This window comes from Erinaceus europaeus, chromosome 17 (assembly GCF_950295315.1).
Source record: "Erinaceus europaeus chromosome 17, mEriEur2.1, whole genome shotgun sequence".
Classification (NCBI taxonomy): domain Eukaryota; kingdom Metazoa; phylum Chordata; class Mammalia; order Eulipotyphla; family Erinaceidae; genus Erinaceus; species Erinaceus europaeus.
In genome coordinates, this window is record NC_080178.1 from 71,997,722 (window position 1) to 72,024,571 (window position 26,850).

The 26,850-nt window shown below is 39.1% G+C and overlaps 1 protein-coding gene and 1 long non-coding RNA gene across 2 annotated transcripts in view; one reads left to right on the forward strand and one right to left on the reverse strand.

Moving 5' to 3' along the window:
- The window catches only part of PRMT3 (protein arginine methyltransferase 3), an 82,301-nt gene that overhangs the window by 49,228 nt on the left and 6,223 nt on the right, over positions 1 to 26,850 (reverse strand). Inside the window, exons 5-10 of the mRNA XM_007515880.3 lie at positions 25,802 to 25,904; positions 23,720 to 23,879; positions 22,450 to 22,594; positions 18,218 to 18,283; positions 13,382 to 13,503; positions 1,439 to 1,538 (exon numbers count right to left, since the gene is read on the reverse strand). Of these exons, the coding sequence (XP_007515942.1) occupies positions 1,439 to 1,538; positions 13,382 to 13,503; positions 18,218 to 18,283; positions 22,450 to 22,594; positions 23,720 to 23,879; positions 25,802 to 25,904 (696 nt within the window). The remainder of the gene's footprint in view (positions 1 to 1,438; positions 1,539 to 13,381; positions 13,504 to 18,217; positions 18,284 to 22,449; positions 22,595 to 23,719; positions 23,880 to 25,801; positions 25,905 to 26,850) is intronic.
- The window catches only part of LOC132533900 (uncharacterized), a 187,820-nt gene that overhangs the window by 48,265 nt on the left and 112,705 nt on the right, over positions 1 to 26,850 (forward strand). The gene's annotated exons all lie outside the window — the stretch shown is intronic.

Sequence of the window (26,850 nt, forward strand, 5' to 3'; positions counted from 1 at the left end):
GTTTAGAAATCTTTATCTAGGGAGCCAGGGAGTACTGCAGCGGGTTAAGCGCACGTGGCGCAAAGCGCAAGGACCGGTGTAAGAATCCCTGTTAGAGCCCCTGGCTCCCCACCTGTAGGGGAGTCGCTTCACAGGCAGTGAAGCAGGTCTGCAGGTGTCTATCTTTCTCTCCCCCTCTATGTCTTCCCCTCTTCTCTCCATTTCTCTCTGTCCTATCCAACAAGGATGACATCAATAACAACAATAAATACAATGAAAAACAAGAAGGGCAACAAAAGGGAAAATAAATAATAATAAAAAAGAAATCTTTATCTAGAAATACAATATTTTATTTTCATAAAACATTATCAGTTTGTCAAATGCCATTCATTTGTTAAAAAAAACATCTGAGAGAACAGAGAGAAATTGAGGGGGTGGGGTGAGATACACACTTGCAGTCCTACTACACCACTCATGAAACATCACCCCTGCTGGGGCCGGGTGCTTGAACCTGGGTCCTTGTGCATGGTAATACATGCAATAACCCAATTGTGTTAACACCCAGTGGCAACACTTCATTTTCTTTTTCTTTATTATTGAACAGAGACAAGAAAAAAAATTGAGAGGGAAGGGAGAAATAGGAAAGAGACAGAGAGACACCTACAGTCCTGCTTCACCGCTTGTGAAGCTTTCCCTATGCAGGTGGGGACCAGGGACTTGAACCTGGGTCCTTGTGCATTGTAACGTCTGCACTTAACCAGGTGCACCACCACTCAGCCCCATTTTCTTTTTCTTTTAAATTATTTTTAAATATTTATTTACTCCCTTTTGTTGACCTTGTTGTTTTATTGTTGTGCTTATTATTGTTGTTGTTGATGTCATTGTTGTTGGACTAGACAGAGAGAAATGGAGAGGGGAAGACAGAGGGGGGAGAGAAAGACAGACACCTGCAGACCTGTTTCACTGCCTGTGAAGTGATTCCCCTGCAGGTGGGGAGCCAGGGGCTTGAACCAGGATCCTTATGCCAGTCCTTGCGCTTTGCGCCACCTGCTGCGCTACCACCCGACTCCCATTTTCTTTATATACAATTTAAAGTATTCATCTGGACTCATGGCCTCAGCAGCATATTATAGTGAGAATATAATGGTAATAGTGATTAAGTATCCTAAATATTAGCTAACCTTTGGAAATTTTTAGAAAAATAAGTCTAGGTTTCTACCAATTTATGGAGAAAAAAAATTTCTTACACCTTTAAGAGAAAAAGCCATTAAAAAAAAAATTGTGAACAGGCAGTATAACTATTTGTGTCATTTGACAATAACGTACCATAAAAAGATTGTAGCTCTTTTTAAAATGTCACTACTGTGCCATACACCAAGTATAACTAAATATAGAGAGCACTGCTATCTATTCACTATCTTGTTTTTAACCAAAAAGGAATTTTTCTGTAATCACTTACCATCCACTCGGATATTATAATATCCACTTTCTCTACAGGAAGATGAACTTCTTCAATTTTTCCTTTAATTAGTGTAATAGTATCTTCCAATCCATTCAATCTGAAAGTTATCAAAATAAATCAGTATGTCACGACTCTAAAAGTAAGTTAAATTGCATACTTGTCATTAAGTAAGTATTCACACTGCCTTATGGAACCAGAAACCAAGTTCAAAATTTACACCCTGGGCACTACGATTGCTTTTGGCCAATACATAATATATATACATGTAGAATCTAAGTCTGAAAGTTAACACCTCTTAAAAAGAAGAAGAAAAAAAAAAGGACCAGAACAGATCAGGGAACACTGTTAAAAAGGAACAATGGGGCCGGACAGTAGTACAGTGAATTAAGCACACATGGTATGGAGTGCAAGGTTGGTTCGAGTCCCTAGCTCCCCATCTGTATGGGGGTTGATTAATAAGCTATCTTTTATCTTCCCTATCTCTCTGGATTTCTGTCCTATCCAACTACAAAAGCAATGACAACAATAATAATAACAAGGGCAACAAAAACGGTAAAAAAAAAAAAAAAAAAAAAAGGCCTCCAGGAGCAGTAGATTCATACTGCAGGCACCGAGCCCCAGCGATAACCTTGGAGACAAAAATAAATAAATAAATAAATAAATGGGACAATAATGCGTCTTTGACAGTGAGAGAGATTTAGAAACTCCTGAAATCTACCACTAAACTAATGCAACTGGCAAAACTCCTGTTTTGAAAGCAAACTGTTTCTAAGACTTGTGAGAATGCTGGTGGTCCTCTCTGGGAGGTGGGGGGGTAGGGAAACAAAACTCTGGTGGTGGGTACTATACACTGTAATCTTGCAATCTTGTAACCGACTTTAACAAATTTAAAAAAATTTAAAAGAAATCCCTGTTGTGATTTATAGTCTGTAGTATTTGTTGCTATATGGACTTGACCAAATGACATAACTTCATTGAGTCTCTGTATTGATATATAACAGAATGTGACAGCTACCTAATCTACTTCAGATCATTAGTGGTTATCTTTTACTTTGCAGCTTTTTAAATTTCTTAATAGTAATCCTGTAGGAAGCTAAAGTTTCTTTTTAAAAAAAAACAAAAAACCTTTATTTATTATTGGGTAGAGACACAACATCTTGGAAATATTTAGCTACATAAAGTGCCATACTTTTTACTAAAACTACTTTCTTTTTTGTGTTAATTCTTCCATAGAAAATGTTTATTTCCCCCATTAAATAACTACTGGTATTTTTAAATTGCTGGAAAAACTATCACAGTGAACAGTTTCAAATTAGATGAAGTACACTAATCGTAGAATTACATAGATGACTGTACAAAAAATTACACACAGAAGTAAAACTTCAGAAAATCTTCAACAGAGGCCAAGTAACTTGACAATTATTCTGAACAGCCACTTCTTAATGGCAACAAAAGAAGCTAAAAGACAATGGAATTATATTGTTAAATTATATAAACACAGGGAGTCGGGCTGTAGTGCAGCGGGCTAAGCGCAGGTGGCGCAAAGCACAAGGACCGGCATAAGGATCCCGGTTCGAACCCCGGCTCCCCACCTGCAGGGGAGTCGCTTCACAGGTGGTGAAGCAGGTCTGCAGGTGTCTATCTTTCTCTCCTCCTCTCTGTCTTCCCCTCCCTCTCTCCATTTCTCTCTGTCCTATCCAACAACGACAACAACAATAATAACTACAACAATAAAACAACAAGGGCAACAAAAGGGAATAAATAAATAAAATAAATATTTAAAAAAAAATTTAAAAAAACAAAAAAAAAATTATATAAACACAGAAATCTGTGAGCATGTGTATTAATCTTACCCGCCACCTGACTTCTGTTGCAACTATTAAAGAATTGTTACAAGGAAGGTGTAAGAGATAATAGGCATATGTCAGGTACAACTTTAATTACAAAGACAGGTATCAATCCAGAAAATACCCGCCAAAATAAAGGCAGTTCATTTCTGGACCACCAAAAGTTATTCTGTTTGATGATACTCACACATGCACAATAAATTTGAGTCAAAAGAAAATAGAGAACGTTACAAGCAGCTGTGCTGGCTTTTGCTTCTCAGGCTCAGAGTAGACAGGATCTCTAAAGTAAGGTGCATGAATTAACTTAGCAGAAACCTCCATCAGACTGCTCCCTCCTTCTGGTCCTCTGGGTGGTCTGTAGCTTGAAATTATTAAAGATCCTGTCTATTTGTAAAATGAAAGCAACTATCTTCAGTGATTCAAAACATGGGCTGCAGATTTTGTTTCTGCAGATACTCATGTCAGGGCAGTTATTACTCGTTTTAGTTTATTAAAAGTTTTAATGTACAGATAATGATCAGTAGATACAGAATTTCATAAAAACATTTTTTTTCTGCATTTATTGCGACCACATTTTTGTTTGACTTTTCTCCTAATTAACCAACTGTATACAGTTAGGGTAAATCTTACTTTCAAAAAATTGCTCAATAAATTTTTTCTAATATCTGTATTTGGATTCTCAAATGAGTGAGATGTAATTTTCTGTTCTACTGCATTAGAAAGAATGTTGGTATAAAATCCCTAGTGATCTCATATACAATTGGTTTATTTGTGACAAAGATGACAAATACTGAGGAAAGAGTTGTCTTGCACTATGCTTAAATGAGACAGCAAGGTCACTGACACAGTAGCGACAAAGAGAAGTAAAAAAGAAATCACTGCTTTACACAGCATACAACAATGTCCAGTGGAGTGCACATCCAAATTCACACACACACACACACACACACACACACACACACACACACACACACACACACACACTCTCTCTCTCTCTCTCTCTCTCTCTTTCTCTCTCTCAGCTCACAAATAGTAACACTCTTGAACAGGAGTGTTACTATCATTACAGGGAAGGTGAGAGCTCGGCGAGCAGGGTGCCTTCTTTGTCATGCACATGACTCAGCCCTAGTACACTGCAGTGGAGTACTACAGACTCAGGCATAAAAGGGCTTTGCGTAACCACTATGCTATCTCCCCAGCCCGTGAGTCAACATTTTCTCAATAAAGTGATACTGATTTTGAAAAAAAAATAATGAAGAAAATAAATTGGGTGAGGGAGACAGCATAGTGGTTATGCAAACAGACTCTCATGCCTAAGGCTCCAAAGTCTCAGGTTCAATCGCCGGCACCACCATAAGCCAGAGCTGAGCAGTGCTCTGGTATTCTCTGTCTCTCTCTCTCTCTCTCTGCATCTCTCTAAAAAATAAAATAAATAAAAATATAAAAGTCTAGAAAAAGAAAATAAATTGTGATAAATGCACCAGTGGCCTATTACACAGTAACAAGCATGAATGAACTGTAAGTATATATAACATAGACATCCCCTACGTAGTTGAAGGTCTTAAGTTGGGGGAGAGTGTTCTGCAGACACCAATCACAGGGAGATGTGAAAGGGGACTCATGTGTCAACAACTGTCCTGAGAACTGTTAATCCCCCCAATGAAATGATAAATATATTAATGAATTACAAACCAAAGAAGTGAAAGGCAGGATGCTAATTGCTTCAATAAGGCAGGTACAGCATCAGACAGGAGGGGGGTTTCAGAAACCCTGGCGGTTTTCTACTGGTCCTGACACATTTATGCATACTCAATCATGATTCATACTTTTGCATATTTTAGGACATATGAGATATTTCAAACAAGTCATTTTTTCTTAAGAAATTGTTATAGTAGATATTTAGTCAAATATGTATTTACACTAACAACTTTTTTTTTTTTTTTAACCAGAGCACTGATCAGCTCTGGCTTATGTATGGTGGGGCAGGGGATTGAACCTGGGAATTTACTGCCTCAGGCATGAGAAATTCTTTGCTATCTACCCCCGGCCCCCCCAAAAAAATTTCTTAAAGATATGTAAAATGTTCCCATTGCCTTGAAGTATCTTCAGAATGTTTATGGTGAAACAAGACATGTTCTGTAACAGGCCATCTGCTCAGACTGTTTATTGTCGGTTACAAGTCATAATCCTACTTGCTTCAGTGGTTACTTGTTCTATTGTGAGTAAACAGTAAAGACCAAGCTTTCAGGGAATACACAGGATAAAGAAAAAATATTGTATTCCCAGCAATTCTGTATTAACTCAACAAAGATACTGTTCCACGAGACTGTTAATCTTAATCACTGCTTGGTTTCAGAATCAAAAGAAACAATAGATGCTTGCTTAAATCTCCTGAAAAGCTTTGCATTTAACCTAGTGTAAGTGCATTCCAAATGAATTCTGTACCTGAAAACATCTGTTCAAATACTAGCATGGCTTCAATCTATAGAAATATGACATTATAATAAAAAATAACAAGTAGGGAGTTGTGCGGTAGCGCAGCAGGTTAAGTGCACATGGCGCAAAGTGCAAGGACTGCATAAGGATCCCAGTTCGAGCCCCCGGCTCCCCACCTGTAGGCGGGTTGCTTCATGAGCAGTGAAGCAGATCTGCAGGTGTGTATCTTTCTCTCCCCTTCTGTCTTCCCTTCTTCTCTAAATTTCTCTCTGTCCTATCCAACAATGACAGCAGTAACAACAATAATAATAACCACAATAATGATTAACAAGGGCAACAAAATGGGAAAAAATGGCCTCCAGGAGCAGTGGATTTGAAGTATAGGCACTGAGCCCCAGCAATAACGTTGGAGGCAAAATAAATAATAAATAAATAAGTAATAACTTTAAGTAAGCCTTTCAACTAATCCATGAAAGCATGGGGAGTACTTGAGTGAAAAATTTTTTAGAACTACTATTTTACTATCTTATTTCCTACCTTAAATTTTATTTCATTGCTAGGGGAAGGTGACAAGGGGACTCTGAAACCCAATTCCATCAGGACCCTGAGAAAGAAGAGGAAAGAAGGTCTAAGTGTGACTTAAAATGGAAGAGAAGGCAGAACCATAAAAAAAAAAAAAATTGGGGGAAAAATACAGATAGATAGTTACAGAAATAATAGTCACCCCCTATCTGTGACCTTGAGAGAATCACTGCGGTTTCCAAGAGAATGGAGACACAGAACTCTGGTGGTGGGAATGGTGTGGAACTGTACCAATATCTTGTAATTTTATAAATCACTAATAAAAAATCATGTCATACTCATGATTAGCTGCTTTACACTGGGCATAGACAAGACAGCCCATTCAGTATCTCTTCAGATACTGACTCCCCATTTTTTTATATTTTTTAACTTCGTTTTTCAACATAAAATTATTGCCTCCCTCAACTTCCTTTCTTATTTAACAGGGAAGAAACTGAGTAGGAAAATCAATGTGCCTGCACTACAAGAAACGGGAGACAAAGTCCACACAGTTGTGCCACTTATGTGAAGAGGATTCTATCTCCAACAGGCAAGCCACTAACAAAGAAGGGAAAGAAAGGCATGCATGAAACCCAGGTCTAGTTTTGGCTTCACCATATGAATCGTTCTGCACATTGACAAAAGTCTGCTGTGCTGTTGCAATTTTTTTTAAATTTTTTTATTTTTGGCTTCGAGGGTTATTGCTGGGGCTCTGCCAGCACCAGGAACGAAGCCATAGCTCCTGGTGGCCACCATCCCATACCCCCCTTGTAAGACACATGGATTGACTAGATTTTCTTCATTAGAATCATATAGATTTTGAACAGTGTTTTTTTTTTTTTTTTTTTAACCATCTCAGCCTTATCAGAAGTTCAACACTCCCTTCAGCTCACTATTAAGTTCACTATTAAGAAATTTCTTTCAAATTTAGAGATGAAATATGAAGGAACATCCCTTACTTCACAAGTTTATGCTGGTGTATTTTGTTCCACATTTCATATATATATATGTTACTTCTAGGTTACTTTACTCTGCACAGAAACCTTCCTAACTACCAAATACCAGTCACTTGATAGGTGTTTGGTGCTAAGAATCTAGGGGGCAGTGCACTTGATTTAGTGCATATACTATTATGCACAAGGACCCAGGTTCAAGTCCTTATCGCCATCTGCAGGGGAGGAAGCTTCACAAGGCAGGGGTACAGGTGTCTCTTTCTCTCCTTCTCTGTGCCCCTCCCCACACTATTTCTCTCTGTCCTACCAAGTAAAAAGAAAACTAATGAGGGGAGGATGACAAGGACCACCTGGAATGGTGAACTCATGATGCAGGCACCAAGCCCTAGCAATAGCCCTGGTGGTGATAATTAAAAAACAACAACAAAACAACATAATTTTATACTGAGTTAAAAAGTGATAATTTTAAAAGAATCTAGTGAAGGACCATTACGTAAGCGTGCCGGTAGATGGAAAATTCCTCTAAGAGTTGTTTAATGGCAGGCACCTTCATGTCATCCTGGAAGTCGGAGCACTGCACTATAGCTGTCGTGACTAATCACACTTCTAGGCCCTTTCTGCAGAACTATCCTAAAGCCTCAATACTGAGCTGCACCATGGCCAAGGCCAGGGTAAGGCAAAGGCAGCCAAAGCAAACTCACTACCATGTGCTATGTTACTGCCTGAGGGAGATCTCCACACAGTATGAGTGCCTGGCAGCTAGATGTTTGCTAACTTCAGGTGAGGCTGTTTCTGAAGTGATCATTCATAGAGTTCAAAGTGTGACAGAAAGGCTAAGAGGTAATTTCTCAATCCTTCATATGTCACACAGAGTTCTATTTGTGCTTGTTAATAAAGTATCTTCAAAAGCTCATATTCTACTTCATTAAGGTACAGAAACCCAGAAACACAAGCCTGATCTTAAAAGTAAATGCTTAAACCCTATGTATATGAAAGAGATATTTAGCAGTGAAAGAGACCAGGCATTGTTCCTCCGTTCCCAATGTTGTATTTGTTTCTTTTCCAGCTTGCATGATGGGGACAGACCCTGGGCCTCAAGCAAGCTAGCTACGCACATGTAGGCTGAGTCACTTTTCTGGCCTGATCCTAGAAGCTCACTTATATGTGCATGTTATCCATACACATTATGGAATCCACAGCATCTATTGTCATGTATGCCTAGAAATCTCAGAGAAAATTTGACTGTGGGGGGAATGAAGCAATAAACCTCTCAGGAATAACTATAATAAAAACTGAAAGTAATACATTTTTGAAAGATAAGTAGTACATATATAAAAGGGAAAGAAGCAGAAGTGCTCAACTCTGTCCTGTGCAGTGCTGGTGCCTGAATCCATGGCCTTGTACATGCAATTGCTGTGCTGTGTCTTACACCGCCTTGTCAGCCGCTGTGCTGATAAGCTTCTTAAACGTTTTTATTAATAATTTAATATTGGTTCATCATTTTTCATGGAGCTGTATTCTCCCCACCCACCCACCCACCCCAGAGTCTTTTACTTTGGTGTAATACTCCAATTCCATTTCAGGTTCGACTTGTGTTTTCTTTTCTATGAAAATAGTGGGGGTTGTATTGCTAAATAGGAATCTGGGGAATGTTATGCATGTAAAAAAAAAAAAAAAGAAGTAGAAACGCAAAGCAGAAATTGACTGAGTTTGTAGTATGGCACCAAAGTAAGAAAGCAGAAGTATACTAGAGTTTGCAGTGAGTACCTCCCTAATACTTCCTTTCCACTTTTCCAAGCTTTGGGTCCATGATTGCTCAACAATTTGTTTGGCTTTGTATGTTAACTCTCTTTCCAGTCACCAGGTTCCAGGTGTCATCAGGATCCCGGCCAGACTTCCCTGGATTGAAGACACCACCAATGTGTCCTGGAGCTCAGCTTCCCCAGAGACCCATCCTACTAGGGAAAGAGAGAGGCAGACTGGGAGTATGGACCGACCAGTCAACGCCCATGTTCAGCGAGGAAGCAATTACAGAAGCCAGACCTTCTACCTTCTGCAACCCTCAATGACCCTGAGTCCATGCTCCCAGAGGGATAGAGAATGGGAAAGCTATCGGGGGAGGGGGTTGGATATGGAGATTGGGCGGTGGGAATTGTGTGGAGTTGTACCCCTCCTACCCTATGGTTTTGTTAATTAATCCTTTCTTTAATAAAAAAAAAAAAGAAAAGAAAAGAAACTGAGAGTGACAGGGTATATAGAGAAGGAGAAAGAGATAACTGCCAAAAATAAAAAAAATAAAAAAAAAAATTTAATATTGGTTTGCAAGATGAGCTGATTTTAAGGGATTATTTCTACACTGCACCCATCACCAGAGTTTTGTCCCCCTATTCCCTACCCAACCACTACAGTGTCCCAATGTCTAGGAGACATTGTGACTACCATTTTTCTTTTTCTGTTTGGCAAATTCTTTTATTTCAATTTCTATATTCCACATATGAATGAAAGCATCCAGTAACTGTATTTCACTTGCTTACTTAGCTAAGCACAATCACCCAAGTTCCATCCATGTTGTCCCTGAGGACACATCATTTTTTTGTTAATGACAAAGTAATATTCTGCTGAGTTATGCCCCATAACTTCCTCAGCCAGCCATCAGTTGATGGGCATTTAGGCTGCTTCCACTCCTTAGCTGCTATGAATACTGCACATAGGGGTGGGATATGTATGTTGCTCTGAATTAGTATTTTCATGGGCCATATTTCATTCTCTTCTTTAGAGAATGATCTCCTGGAGGCCGGGCGGTGGCACACTGGGTAAAGTACACATAGTATCATAGTATGAAGCACAAGGACCTGCGGAAAGATTCTGGTTTGAGGCCCCAGCTTCCCACCTGCAGGGGGCCTCTTCACAAGCGGTGAAGAAGGTCTGCAGGCAGCTATCTTTCTCTCTCTATCCCCTCTCCTCTCTCAATTATTTTATGTCCTATCCACAAAAAAAATTGAAAAATTGGCTGTCAGGAGCAACAGATTCATAATGCCAGCACAGAGCCCCAGCAATTACCCTGGTGGCAAAAAATAAAATAAATTTACTCAGATCTTTTGCCCATTTTTATTCCCCCTTAAAGACAGACAGACAGACACACACACACACACACGGCACTGTTTAGCTCTGGTTTATGGTGCTATCAGGGCTTGAACAACATGGGACCTTCCATAATCATTATGCTATGTCCCCAGTCCTACCCATCTTTTTATTGTTGTTGCTGTTGAGCTAAAGTTCCTTTAAAAAAATTTCAAATTTACACATACTCATATTTTTACATTTTCTTAGTGATTTAGCAATGACTACAAGACACTATAGGCATAATTCTACACTCCTCCCACAACCAGTTCTGCGGCCCCACGTCCCTCCAGCACTAACCATCATAATTTTCCCAAGGTCACTGCTATAGGTTGACTATTTGACTGTATTTTTTGGTCCATTTTAATTCACTGCTATAGCCCTGCCTTCACTCCCCCCTTTTATTATCTTTGTTTATTGGATAGAAACAGTCAGAAATCGAGAAGGTAGGGGATAGGGAGAGAGAAAAAGAGACACCTGCAGCCCTGCTTCACCACTTGCAAAGCTTTCCTTCTGCAGGTGGGGACCGGGGACTCGAACCCGGGTCCTTGTGCACTGTATCATGTGCGCTCAACCAGGTGCGCCACCACCCGGTCCCCTTCACTTCCCTTCTAAGCCACAACTGCACCCTTTACAACTTCTGAATGTCTTTCTTTTTTACTCTTCCCTCTCAGAGAAGAGAAACAGCACCTGACTTCCTCAGGTGTCCTCCAGGGAGAGAAAGAGCAGCAGCTGCAAACTGCTTCACTGCCTGAAGGACTCCCCCCACGAAGTATGCAGGAAGCAGGGGCTTGAACCCAGATCCTTGCGCATGGTAACGTGCACTTAACCACCTGGCCCCTATTTTCATTTTTCTACATGTGGCTGTCCAATTATCCCAGCATCACTTACTTCTTTGCTACTAAATGATTTCGGTGTCTTTCTAATCTCAGGTGTCAATACTTCTGTGGGCTCATGACTAGGCTCTATGTTCTGCTCCACTGAGCGTCCATTTTTGTCCAATAGCACACTGTTTTAATCACTATCGCTTTGCAATATAAACTGAAGTTGGGGAACATGACAGCTACCTGCACTTTCCCTTTTTTCTCAGGGGTGTTTCTTTTGATGGCTTTTTGTTGTATTAGGGATGTTCATGTAGAACCCAGTAATGTCACCAAACGATTGCCATAGTTCTGGCTTTAGTCAAAAAGCCAGATGAGCACGGCAGAGAAGGTGGGAAAGCAGCTCCCGCCAGGAAGCTAGGGTCACTGATTCTGCTTTTGCTCAGTGATGAAGAGCAAGATATCATTTTACCATGTTAATAAAAGCAAACTGACACCTACCATTTGATTAAAGTACACAGCAGCTGTCCTGCATAGGAATTATTAATTACAAACAATCTCAGGGTCCACTACAGTCATAAATACACCTTAGAAAATCTGGGAATTGAGGGGCAGGGCAGTGGCACACCCGGTTAAGCGCTACCATGTGTACGGACCCGGGTTTGAGCCCCTGCTCCCTACCTGTGGGGGTCCATTTCACCAATGGCCAAGCAGGTTCGCAGGTATCTTTTCTCTTGCTCTTTTTCCCTTCCTCTCTCAATTCCTTTCTGTTCTGTCAAATAAAGCAAGAACAAAAAAAGGAGGAGGAGGAAGGGGTAGATAGCATAATGGTTATGCAAAGAGACTCTCATGCCTGAGGCTCCAAAGTCTCAGGTTCAGTCCCCTGCATCAACATAAGCCAGAGCTGAGCAGTGTTCTATTGTCTCCCTGGACAATAACTTGGATCCACTGCATATCAGATTTCAGGCTCAGGAAACAAACAAACAAACAAAACCCAACAACTAATACAGCCACAGGCCCTTTGAAATGTAACTAAAATATGCCTACTAGCTATCTACAAAATGGAGAACCACCCCCCCACCAACTCTTCATCTGCACTACTCCAGCCTTTAGGTTCATTATTAGTCAACAACTGAATTCTATATGTTAACCCTCTTTTCAGCCACCAGGTTCCAGATGCTAACCTGATGCCAACCAGACTTCCCTGGACAGACAACCCCCCCCAGTGTGTCCTGGAGCTCCACTTCCCCAGAGCCCCCCCTCCCCACTAGGGTAAAAGAGAGGCAGGCTGGGAGTATGGATCCACCTGTCAACGCCCATGTTCAGCAGGGAAGCAATGACAGAAGCCAGACCTTCTACCTTCTGCACCCCACAGTGACCCTGGGTCCACACTCCCAGAGGAATAAAGAACAGGAAAGCTACCAGGGGAGGGGGTGGGATACAGAGATCTGGTGGTGAGAACTGTGTGGAGTTGTACCCCTCTTATCCTACGGTTTTGTCAGTGTTTCCTTTTTATAATTAAAAGAGGAAAATGGCTTCCAGGGGCAGTGGATTCAAAGTGCTGGCACCAAGCCCCAGCAGTGATCCTGGTAGCAATCAAACAAACAAAATCAGAAAGTCTGGGGCTAACTTAGGAGAAAAAAAATGTTATTGTCACTAAGTCTAGATAGAATTACCATGAATATCTTTAAATGAAATCTCCAATGTTTTCAAAGTTTTGGGGAATATATTAAATTGTAAAATTTACACAAGCTGTTGGATAAATTAATTTGAAAAAAGTAGAAAAATACAATGTGCTCATGGACCTCATCACTGTGACACAGACTTAGGTTTAATTCTACCATCTTGGCACTCCAGAGCTGTAAATCTAAAGTAAGTGTACTCTAAATTTAGAGTATGTGTCAACAAGGGCAACAAAAGGAAATAAATAAATATTAAAAAAAAAAGTGTGTGTGTGTGTGTATATGTATATTTCCCTCTCCTCTCTCAAGTTGTCTCTATCCAATACTAATATATATATATATATATATATATATATATATATATATTTTTTTTTTTAAAGTGCAGGTGGGGGTAGGTAGCATAATGGTTATGCAAAGAGACTCATGCATGAGGCTTCATAGTCCCAGCTTCAATCCCCAGCACCACCATAAGCCAGAGCTGGGCAGTGCTCTGGTTTAAAAAAAAAGAAAATGCACGTACCTTATAATGTCCATTGCCTGGTAAAGTATTTCAGATTGATCTACTGCAAAAACCTTCTTTGCCCCAGCTTTAGCAGCAAACATAGAAAGAATCCCAGTTCCACAACCAACATCCAAAACTACCTAGTGAATAAAATAAAAAGTCACTGAAAAGGTCTTCTATTTTCACTTACACTATAATTTTTCTGGCTAGGAACAGACCATAAAAACTTTCAAGTCTACTGATTAAGTCTGTCATCACTTCTACTGGAAACACTGAAGGCATTATTACAAAGAAGTATTTAAAATCTGTTCAGCACAGTTGTTCATAGACCACTGCACTCAAGTTCAACAATGTTAAATGGAGATGACATTTTAGGGGCCAGAAGGTGGCACACCTGGCTCAACACACATCACCTGCACAAGGACCTGTGTTCGAGCCCCCGGCTCCCCACCTGCAGAGGGTCACTTCACATGCAGTGAAGCAGGTCTGCAGGTGTCTGTCTTCCTTGCTCCCTATCTGCCCCCTCCTTTTCACTTTCTCTCTGTCCTATCCAATAAAATGGGGAGAGAGAGAATGGTCACTAGAGCGGTGGATTCATAGTGCCAGCAACAAAACCCAGAGACAACCCTTGTGGTAATAGAAAAAATAACTAACTAACTAACTAAATAAATAAAGTAAAAAACAGTTACCATGATTGGTGTATTGCACTAAAGTAAGACTCTGGGGTGGGTGGGGGAGGGAGGGTTCAGGTCCTGGAAAATGATGGCAGAGGACTTAGAGGGGGTTGTATTGTTAGGTGGAAAAGTGGGAAATGTTATACTTGTACAAACTATTGTATTAACTTGACAGTAAAACATGAATTCCCCAATAAAGAAAAAAAAAAAAAAAAGGTACCATGAAAGAAAAGCAGACAGTAAAAAGGAAACATATGCCTCAAAGATGAGACAGAGGAAGGCTTGTCAACAAAGACTCAGCTCTCTCCAGTTAAGGGAGGTAGCAAAATGGTTATGTAAACCAACTCTCATTCTTGAGACACCTAGGTCCCAAGTTTAATCCCCGTACCACCATAAGGCAAAGCTGAGAGCTGAGCAGTGCTCTCAAAAAAGTCTGTCTGTCTATCTCTCCTTTCTATCTCAGTTCTGTACAAATAAATATTTAAAAATAAATAAACCAGGACCAGGTGGTGGCTTACCTGGCTGAGTACATGTCATAGTGCAAAGGGCCCAGGTTCAAGCCCTCAGTCCCCACCTGCAGAGGGAAAACTGAGTGGTGAAGCAGGGCTGCAGATGTTTGTCTTTCTCTTCCACTATCACCCCCATCCCTCCTGATTTCTGGCTTCTCTATCCAATAAATAAAAAATTAAAAAAAAATTTTAAAAACTGAATTCAAAATAAACAAATCTAGTGGACAGAATGAAAAGTTACTGTCAGTGACCAATGTCATCTAGAAAAACTGACTCATCTTTATTATACTTTTAAAAATTCATGCTATTCAGATGGCTAAATCTCACATGGGAGGTCGCTCAAGATGGCTGTCTATGAACTAAAACAAGCACAGCTTTGCAGTGCTGTGATCTTCAGTATTCCATTCCCCAGAACTGAGAGGAGTCGGTCTCTGCTGCCTGTAAGCCATTTACTATCTGATACTGCTGGTAAAGCAGCCTCAAAGGCAACAGCAGGTACCTTTAACATTTACTAAACTTTGCCCTGTAAATTTTGGTCTGATTTTGGATTTTTCTTCTGGCCCATTAATCGATATAATTATGTAACAGTAATTATCCTAATTACAAAAGCTCTACAAAATTTTTTTAAATATTTATTTTATTAATTCCCTTTTGTTGCCCTTGTTGTTTTATTGTTGTAGTTATTATTGTCGTTGTCGTTGTTGGATAGGACAGAGAGAAATGGAGAGAGGAGGGGAAGACAGAGAGGAGGAGAGAAAGATAGACACCTGCAGACCTGCTTCACCGCCTGTGAAGCGACTCCCCTGCAGGTGGGGAGCCGGGGTTCAAACCGGGATCCTTATGCCGGTCCTTGTGCTTTGCGCCACCTACGCTTAACCCGCTGTGGGTTAAGTGCAGGCAGCGCAAAGTGCAAGGACCGGAATAAAGTACCCAGTTCGAGCTCCCGGCTCCCCACCTGCAGGGGAGTCGCTCTGCAAGTGGTGAAGCAGGTCTGCAGGTGTCTATCTTTCTCTCCTCCTCTGTCTTCCCCTCCTCTCTCCATTTCTCTGTCCTATCCAACAATAACGACAATAATAACTGCAAGAATAAAACAACAAGGGCAACAAAGGGGATAAATGCTTTAAAAAAGAAAGAAAAGTAAATCTCATGAAGTTTATTTAGCTAATGTAGGTAAGTGTAAACAGTAATAATGGTAATAAAACTTCAGAAATGTTAGAGAGAAGAGAGGCAGAGGGAGGTGGAAGAGAGAGAGGGAGGAGAATGAACGTGTGTGTGTGTGTTTGTGTGTGTGTGTATGTGTGTGTGTGTGTTAGTGGCTCCTCTATGTTAACTCCACTGCTCCTTGTGCTGACTGTCTCAGGTTGTTGTGGGGCTAGGACATGGGACTTCGTGTATGGTAATGCATGCTCCCTACTGGGTGAAATATCTTCCTTTCCTATTTCGTACATATCTTTTTTTTTTTTTTAAAAAAAAAGGTTGTTTGGGTTTGTTTTTTTTTAAGTTTTATTTATTTATTCATGAGACAATAGGAGAGAAAGAACCATACATCATTCTGGTACATGTGCTGCCGGGGACTGAACTTGGGACCTCATGCTTGAGAGTCCAAAGCCTTATCCACTGCGCCACCTCCCGGACCACCATACATATCATGAAAACATTTTGTGTTATGGCACACAGAAACCATACAACTACAAATATTAGGACTGGTAAGACTAGGTATATGACTACTAGATCCCTTCCTAATTATTTACTGTATTGTGACAAAATGGTATTCAAAAAGCAGCAGAACAGGATTCAAGCCAACAGAATAGGTGTAAAAAAAAAAACCTCCACAGATTTTTTCCTCTTCCAGGGCAAATCAATTAACCAAATAGTTTCATCAAACTTCCTCATATGTAAAATGGAGGTAAATATTGTCAACTGGGGCAGGTGGCATCTCATCTCGTAGAGTGTACAGGTTAACCATACCTGAGGATCTGGGTTTCAGCCCTTGACTCAACCCAGGGTAAGGAGTGGGCTGTGTGTGTGTTTAGTTATAAGCAGTGGAGCAGTATTGCAGATGTCTTCCCCTGTGTCCCTCTTGTCCCACTCTCCAATCAAAAAAGGAAAAATAAGAAAATAGTGACCACCTCTAGCAATGAATAGTGCAGGTACAGGAAGCCAGCAAAGACCTCAGTGGCAAAAAAATCAAACCCCCCCTTGTATAAAGGCTGCAGAGAACAATGAACCAATCCTATTGACAGAAATCTAGGAGTTATTAAATAGTATTTAAATAACTGGCAGTATATTTCCTAATTATGCAGCTATAGTAAAATATGGAAAATAATTCTATGTTTTTTTAAAATATAAAAGCCTCTATATTATATAAAATATTACTAATAGGAAACTACAACCTGAACGTGCTTTCAGGAGTAAAAACTGACTGTGATATTCTTCATTCTAGTGTTTTTCTGAAAAAACTGTAAGAACCACGCAAAATGAGGTGCATAATGTTAAGCTAAATGCAGGCATCTCGGCCAAAACATTAGCAATGTTCCCTACTCATCAGCAAACCCTGTTCTCACTTTGGCAAATTTCATCTCCTTAATAATGACACACTGCATTTGATGCTATTCACTGTCATTGTTTTGTCCAAGAAGATATAGTAAATGTATTTCTCTATGAACTCACCAAGATTTGTTCAATATACGTAGAAATATTCATTACATAAATTCTTAATGGCTAGCACTAGAATTATTAGTAGCTTAAGTATTTTCAACTTATCTTCTTATCTGTAGGCAAAAGTCTATTCAGGCGGTGGTGCACCCAAGTGCAGGCACTGTCACTCATGAGGACCCAAGTTCAATTCACCAGCCACCACAAGAAGCTTCACAAGCAGTGGTGCAGTGCTTTGGAGTTCCTACCCCCACCCACCCACCCCAGAAATATTCCAATACCACCATCCCCACAAATATCTCGATACCATCGCCCCATCTAAAAAAGAAAATGAAAAGAAAAGCATCTGTCGGGAGCAACACTAGTGTCAAAGGAAAAAAAAAAAAAAAGAAACTAGGAAAACCTTTTTATTTTATTGTTTTGTATTTTATTTTCCCTTTTGTTGTCCTTGTTTCTTATTGTTGTTGTAGTTATTATTGTTGTTGTTACTGATGTTGTTATTGCTGGATAGGACAGAGACAAATGGATACAGGAGGAGAAGGCAGAGGGGGACAGAAAGATAGACACTGGTAGACCTGCTTCACTGCTTGTGAAGCGACTCCCCTACAGGTGGAGAGCCAGGGGCTTGAACCGGGATCCTTAGGCTGGTCCTTGAGCTTTGCGCCACGTGCACTTAACCTGCTGCACTACTGCCCGACTCTCCAGAAAATCTTTTAAGTGATTTGATAAGGGCTTTACCTGTTATGTTTATCACAGTCAATCAAAATATGGCTTAGGCAAAACTAACGATATACAGTTTAACTATGTCACTATAATTAATGAATTTCAAATTGAGAAAGTCTACTGAGTGACAGCACCAATCAGCACCTCTGTTATCAGCACCACATAGCAACATACAGAAGTTACTCATGAAATAAAGCTAGAGGGCATTAAATCAATGGGTATCACAATGAAGACTCAAGGGAGTTTCTATTGCCCAAGAGCCAAATGCTAATTCTATAGCCCACCATACTCACCTTGTTTTTAAAGATATGTGGGTTTTGATATATAAAATCTCGGTAACTTTCTGTTCGTACTTTGTCCTACAGTAGAGGAAGAAAAACGTGTTTACAGAATAGTCTGAATAAATAAAATCAACATCAGCAGGGTATCTGATACTTTATCACATACACTGCCAGTTCCCACAGCTGTACCTGGAAAATAAGCTTTTTTATTCTGTTTTGCCTTAAAGAGAATAATGAAGGCTAGAAGTAGTAACAAAGAAAGAAAAGACATTCATTTAAAGAATGGCACTAAAAGTCAAATAGGATCTATAGTCTAAATGCTCCCATTTTTTCCCAACACAGATCACTATTATAGGACTTCAACTGAACAAAAACTAATAGAAACGAACAAACTATTTTGCACCTTTTATTGGTTCTGGAATCTAGAGCCGAGTTCCCTGTTGATTACACTATAATAAAGGACAAATGCAAATGAGAAAAAGGGAACCACACTACGTTTTTCTAAGAAAACCACTAATCAGCACTTGAGTTATGATCCTGTTTAGTTTCTAGAAATTTCTTGCTTTTAAGTGAATAAAGTGATGAAAATATCTCAGCCTTGTAATTCTCATTTGTGGCTTAAACTTTGTAAAAAGAAAAGTTTCACCAAATGCTACAAAATCAAAATTTATAACAACTCCTTGAGAAACACTGTCATGCTAATGTTGATTGGAATAATAAAAAAAAAAAATCACATGAAGGTGATCTTAAATTGGAAGGCAAATCAGTTTTCTTAAGTTCTTCGATTTAAAAAGTGGAATTCTAGAATTAATTTTACGTTTTCTGGTGGAATTATATCTAATTGTTAGTCAAATTTTAAATTAAACTCAAATATTTTCCTGAGATATTTTAAAGATTGAACAAACAACTTATCAGCTATATTAGCTGATTGTAAACTCTTCTAATGCACAGCATTTCATACAGCTGTGCCTTTTTCCTGCTCCTCCAGCACTATAACCAGTGACTGGTGCTGACAGGGCAGGACCTAGAGGGTAAACATGAGTCACGAAGGCAGTCACTCACAAAGTACTCACCCATCACGCTGCCTCACTGCCTTTCCAACTTAATCAATAATGTCTCCAATTCTGTCCTGTATCCATGCACTGCCATTTAACTCAACTGCAATTCCTCATCTGGGCCCTTTCTACACACCTATTTTTATTCACTTCAGTGCCTACACTGGTGCAGTCAAATTCAAAATATTCTAAACAAAAGGCCTTGGACACAACAGAATGTCAAATCAGTAACTAAATTTTTAAAAGAAATGTCTACAAAGATGCAAGCAAATAAAAGCCTAGCTTTTATTTGGGGGTGGGGAGACAGAATAATGGTTATACAAAAAGCCTTTTATGCCTGAGGAACCAAAGGCTGAATTCAAGTTCTATCTCCAGTACCACCATAAGTCAGAGCAGAACAGTGCTCTGGAAGAAGAAAAAAAACTCTACTCCTCAAACCATTTAAAAAATTTTATTCTAACAAATGATCAGCACTTAATGTGGCAATAAACAGAAAGATAAAATTATCTTTTCCCACCACCCTGTAAGGAAACATCTCCAATACTAAGGGGTGGTGTTAAGGAGACTACAATGCAGCTGCTGAGACCTGGGCACAATTTCTCACCCCCTCTGATAGGTGCCTGCAAACACTCTCACCTTCAACATAGGTCCTTTTCCACCACCATGAACCAGGACCCCAAAGCCCCAAGATAATATTTAAATCACTTGTTTTGAATGGGCTACGACCAAATGTCCTATGAACATTAACTTAGGTTAGCTCCAACATGAAGCAATTACTCTGGCTAATGGCTAAAAGGACCTAAGGCATGGAGAATTATGTTAATGAAAATTCTGGTCACTAGTGAAATGGGAAAAGAAGGTATGATGATGGTGAAAAAAAAAAAAAAAAGAAGGTATGATGACCTCTAACTAGAACTTCCTCAATCTGTATGTATGTTTAAAGACATGGACGGGGGTGGGGTGGGGTAGGGTGGTGGGGGTGTAGATAACATAATGTTTATGCAAAGGGACTCTCATGCCTGAGGCTCCTAAGTCCCAGGTTCAAGCCCCGCCCCCCCCACCACAATAAGCCAGAGCTGTGCAGTGCTCTGGTGTTAATCTGTGTCTTTCTCTCTCAAAAATAAAATAAATAAATAAATAATAAAATACTTTTTTTTTTAAAAAGGCCATGGCCAGATATGAAGTTATAGGTTTATAGCTTCAAGGACCCAAGACACAGATTTACAACTATTACATCCAATTTCCTGATGACTATACTGAGGAAAGTCATATACTGCCTGCTCAGAGTCAGCGAATTTATCAGAGAAACCTAATACAATTTCCAAATCAGAGATGTAAGGTTCATGGCAGTTAACTTAATGCGGTGATTTAAAATGACAGGCATACTTTTAATTAACTATTTGAAAAAACAATCTGGACACAATAAACCTAATATAAAAAACAGAGTAAAAACAACTTATTTGAAACAAGTTTATTCTGGACCTAAAATAAGCTATTACTTCAAGAAGATAACTGTTCCTTGTAATACTATGCCATTACCCAGTGACAACAAAAAAGCACAATCATGACTCAGCATTAGTAATGACTCAACACTGCTGTCAAAGATCCCAAGTAATTACAACCAGTATCAGCAAACTTCCATTTTCTCATCTTACAGAACTGACTCAACAAATGAAACACACTCACATTATTATGTTATATATATATGTATATATATATATATATATATATATATATATGTTATAAAATATCTCTGGTTATGTTTCAGAAGAATGTAATCTTAAGGTTTTTTTAGGAAGGAATTTTTTTGTTGTTGTTGGTTGGCTTTAAAAACCAGTATTGACATCTAAAGTTCAGAGATAAACATCTAATTTTTAAAATAATTTTTATATCCCAATATTTGCCTTATGCTAATTTCAGCTGTACTAAATTTATAAATCACATCTATTTTACAATCAGTAATGTAATAATTAACGAAGTATATAACTATCATATATACATATATATACATACATATATATATATATTTTTTTATCTGCCAGAAATCTATTTTATATGGCCATTACTATTACAAAAGTTAAAACTGGAACAGGAGGGAGTCGGGCAGTAGCTCAGTGGGTTAAGCACACGTGGCCCAAAGCGCAAGGACTGGAGTAAGGATGCGGATCGAGCCTTCAGCTCCCCACTTGCAGGGGAGTCGCTTCACAGGCGGTGAAGCAGGTCTGCACGTGTCTCTTTCTCTCCCCCACTCTGTCTTTCCCTCCTCTCTCCATTTCTCTCTTTCCTATCTAACAACGATGACATCAATAACAACAACAACCAAAAAAAACCAAGGGCAACAAAAGGGAAAATAAATATAAAAAAAAACTGAAACAGGAGTTTTATTCCTTAGATTTTTGTATTCAAGAACTATTACTGTTACAGTTTGCCTGTAACCAAATTACCTGCATTTCTCTGAAAGTCAACTACTAGACCGTTTCACTCACATGTGCAACATACATAAAACAAACTTGTAAAAAAAAAAGGAGGGGAGCCAAATTCTGTCTTAAAAAAAAAAGTTAAAACCAATCAAATTTAAAACAAAGTTTGACTGATTAAGAGAACAGTCAAAATTTTAAAATTATTTTTAAAATCATGTTTACCTATTAGAAGTATTTTTATTTAAACAAGCTCTTAATATTTAAACATTTTCCATATGAATTAAAAAAGCATACTGTCAGACTAAGACTTTCAAAGTTGGTTCAATTTAAATGTATATGTACTAATACACTGAGCAAAACACAGAAACACAAGACAGACTTTAAAATCACTAATCATTTCACAGACAAATGCAGAATCTGACTATTCCTGCCTCATGGCAGCGTATGAGAAAAAGAAAATCATCAACAGCTGTTTCTTCCAATGTTCTATTTAAAACAAAAGGTGATTCCGTAGAAAATAGTAACAGCCAGTTCACACAATGACTTAGATGCTTTCAAAATCTTCATGATGCCCATCAAGCTCCAGAGATTTAAAAGTAGTTCTCAAAACAAGCAACAGACTCAAAGCTGCATTAGGACCTGTTTCACTCAATCAAAGGATTGTTTTAAGCGAAGACATTTTTATTCTACTGAGGAGAATTACTTAATTACTTAAAGGAACCCTCATTTCCTTTAGTGTGGGTTTGGCACACTTGTGCTCTTTTCTAACCTTTAGCATTTCTTCATGGATCCCATAGTGCCCGTAGGAGCTGAAATAAACGCCATCCTCATCATCCTGAAGGTTTGCAATGGCAGTAGTTGATGACGAGTAGGTTCTGACATCTGCGTTCATCACAAAATCCTGAGCAAATTGTCTGTAATCAATTTGAAATACACCCTTGAGACAGGTTCACTGGACCATGAAAAAAGGAATGGCTAGAGGCTGACAAAGAGAAAGGAGAGGAAGTGCATTGTGCTGTGATGAGCCTTCTAAATCACACTCTAGACAACTCAAAGCTCCCTCTGCTGGAGAAGGCGCATCAAACCCAACTGTGAGCACTCCTGCTATGGACAAACCCATTTCAATTGCAGCTTACGGCTGCTATCACACAAATGAACAGAAGCAGCACATGTTCTTTGTTCAACTATTATTCTATTGCTCAAAAGTCCTATGTTAGCATTTGAATCATTGTATTTCAAAGTTACTATGATTCTTAAAGTCAGTACAACCCATGTTGTCTAAAAATCAGTTTTCTCTGATTCCAACACTCTTAAGAGTCGACAAGGTATGTATGCATGAGCAAGACTTGTGCAAGGTGCAAATACTGAGTAGTTGATTACTAGGCTACACACACATAAAACCTGATCGTCCCTGCTACAAACCAACCAGAGCTATCAACTTATAATTCTAGTAGGTAAAGCTAGATATAGTTCATGGAAATGCAGAACTGCATGTCCTACTCCAGACCAGCAGAATCAGAATGTGTAATTTCAGTTCCCAGGCTGTTCACATATACCCTCAACTCTGAGGAATATTAGTGCGGCAGAATGCTAAGCTGCTCACAGGAGAAATCCACACCATTATTGGGTTTTCTTATTAAATAGTTTGACCCTTTAAAAACAAAAAATTCTCTCCTGTATTTTGCCCAAATCTAAAAAATATTTCTCTCTCCACTTTAAGAGGATGTAAAATGGAGAAATTTGAAGATATTTAAAACGTTATTAAAACATGAAAGCACTAAAGAGGACAACAGTCACTAAAACAATTATCATTAGTACAAAATTGTAAGCAAAGAGGTAAATACCAAGATAGGCAAAGTTACAACATCTTGTGTTTCTCAACTATGTCAACAAGGGAAAATGCTGCGTATTTCCTAAGACTCAAACTTTCTATCTACATTGTCCTTTCTGTTCTAAGAAATGTTTTATCATACTCTATCCTGTCACTAAGTGCCTAATTCTGGGGGCCTAAATAATTATTTCTCTGAAAGATTGATTACTTCATTTTTTGCAGATCCTCACGTGCTCTAGCTAATGCAGCTTCAGCAGACAGTGCCCTGGCTTCCATGTGTTTCAATTTTTCAACAACAGATGCATTTTCACTGAGTCCATTGGGGTATGAGAATGGGACAGACACCGGTTCATAAAGGTCTTCTACATCTAGAGAAATAAATGGGCATTGTTACTATTAGGAGCTCTTATATAAATAAAGCACATACAGATAAGTCAGGAATAAATATATACTATGTCCCTATTCTGTGGCCAACTGAGAAAAACTATTAGAAGTACTTTTATTTAAACAAGCTCTTAATATTTAAACATTTTCCATATGAATTAAAAAAGCATACTGTCAGACTAAGACTTTCAAAGTTGGTTCAATTTAAATGTATATGTACTAATACACTGAGCAAAACACAGAAATACAAGACAGACTTTAAAAAATATATCCTAGTGTGGTCTGGGAGGTGGCGCAGTGGTTAAGGCACTAGACTCTCAAGCATGAGGTCCTGAATTCAATCCCCAGCAGCACATGTACCAGAGTGATGTCTGGTTCTTCTTCTCTCTCTCCTATTTTTCTCATTCATAAATAAAATCTTTAAAAATATATATATCCTAGTATATTTACTATATTACAAGTAAATGCATTACATCTCCTCAAAAAAAAAAAAAGATATACCTGTCTTTTAAGAGGAAAAATAAATTTCCAAGAAATTAAGAGATGAGCATAAAGTCAAAGAGGTATGTAATGAAGCCAACCCTGCCCTACCCGTCCAAGTTCCTGTTGCTACGCAGGACCACTTCTCAGCCTGCCTGTCTGCAGAGCGGGTACAGTATCTGCACAGCCCTGAAGGACAGTGTAGAAAATAGTCCATACGTTCAATTTATCTTTTTCATTCTGCGTGAGGATCCAATAGCTCCTTCCCCATTTATTTGTTTGGCTGATGATTCAAGTCAATATGGACGCATGCTCATTTACCCCATTCTACTGGCTAAAATCCAACATTAACATTTTCTGCACTGACTACTCTAATTTGGGTCACTAGAAATTCTCCTTGGTTAACTTGAGTTATTCTGATAAATCCCCTGTTCCCCCAACTGCTTTTTCTTAAAAGTACTTTCTTAACCCTTGACATCACACATCCCAAACTCACCATGTATTTCCACTGGCCCAAGCATGGAATGAATCACCTCTGTAGGAAACCTTGGTTCCTCTAATTGGAGAACGGTGTTATATATCAATATCTGAGGCCTAAATGTACTGAAGGGATTTTCTCTAGGCCCTGTCAGTGTATGGAGATAGGAAATACACAAGCACACACACACCTGCACACTAACCCACACATGCACACAAATCAAGACTGCTTTATCTGCTTGTATATATTAAACATCTTGAGTTTAAATTGCCACTAGTGATCCCAATCCATCACCATGAAATAACTTCATCCTTTCCAATATTCTTACTTGGCGATCTCCAGTGGTGAGAAACCTGGCACTTTTAACCCGTAATATATTTCCTTGTTCACAGTATACTGATCAAGTATCAGGACTGCTGAGCTATGCTCTGACAAAAACCACTTTTACTCAAAGGTCGCAGCTTTTTGTTAATCTGTAGTCTCACGACACCCAAGTCCTAGAAATGTAGGTAGTTCTTTCCTCCTCCGCCCTTTCAACGCGCTCATATTTAGTTCTTTGTTTAGACTTGGTCGACTAGCTTGCGCTCTATGTTGCAGTGCCCGATACATACATCACGAGGACTCTGCTGATTTTATTTTCAGGGGCAGTACTACGGCAATGGAGAAAACATGGGCATTGTGCAGTATCTCCCTTTCTCTGTCTGAATGATAAAAACAAAGTGGTCTAGAACAGTGAAATATTTAATTCTCTAACCCTTAAGTCAATTAATTTGTACATATTTCCAATTCCTCCCTGGCAGTTACCAGTGTGACTTAACTTTTCTATTATAACTACCTACCTAATTTTTGGTCTTTACACAGCTGCAGAGATAATATGGTTTCCTATGACACCAAGTCATAACAAGTGGCCCTACGTTCAAGTAGACAGACACAGTGAGCTCGTCTTACCAAACTGAAGCAAAAGATCATCTTCTAACACTGGCTTCAAGTACTCTTCTTTCTCCCAAGGCACTGGGTTGCATATGGAATTCAAATACTCGATTGTAGGATTCTGGGTACAAAATTATATATTCCTTTCATTGCATATAAACACAGTCACTCTTAACAAACAACTAAGAGAATAAAACAAAAATGGGCATTATGTCCACATTATAGAAAAATCCCTAGTTATAAAACCTTTATTCATGGGAGTCGGGCGGTGGCGCAGCGGGTTAAGCGCACGTGGCGCAAAGCGCAGGGACCGGAGTAAGGATCCCGGTTCGAGCCCCCGGCTCCCCACCTGCAGGGGAGTCGCTTCACGGGCGGTGAAGCAGGTCTGCAGGTGTCTGTCTTTCTCTCCCCTCTCTCTCTGTCTTCCCCTCCTCTCTCCATTTCTCTCTGTCCTATCCAACAACAAAGCAACGTCAACAATGGCAATAATAACCGCAACGAGGCTGCAACAACTAGGGCAACAAAAAGGGGGAAAAATGGCCTCCAGGAGCAGTGGATTCATGGTGCAGGCACCGAGCCCAGCAATAACCCTGGAGGGAAAAAAAAAAAAAAAAAAAAAAAAACCTTTATTCACATGTCATTTCATGAAATTCACTGGATGACTGAACTATAATTTGGCTGATTCTTTAATTCGTTTCAATGCATATTTTTACATAGTTTAGATCTGGCAGGAAGTAGTACTATCAACATTTACTTGAACAAGATAGGGGAACGAAGTATTTGAGAAGGTAAAATAAAAAGAACCAAAGTACTTGAAATCACACTAGGAACTACTACTGACTGTCCAGAAATACTGTATCAGTACTTTCCTTTATGTGCAATGAAATTCTTTCTCATATAATGCTGATGTGCTTATTAGGTGACTATAAAATGTTTGAGTTCCTTGCTGTATGTTACACTAGTACCTAAAGTCCATGATTTTCCTAATAGGATAAATCCCCAATTTTTTTTTTAAAGCTTTTATTTATTGGTGGAGGCAACATCACGGCTGCTGTCAGACAAAGTCC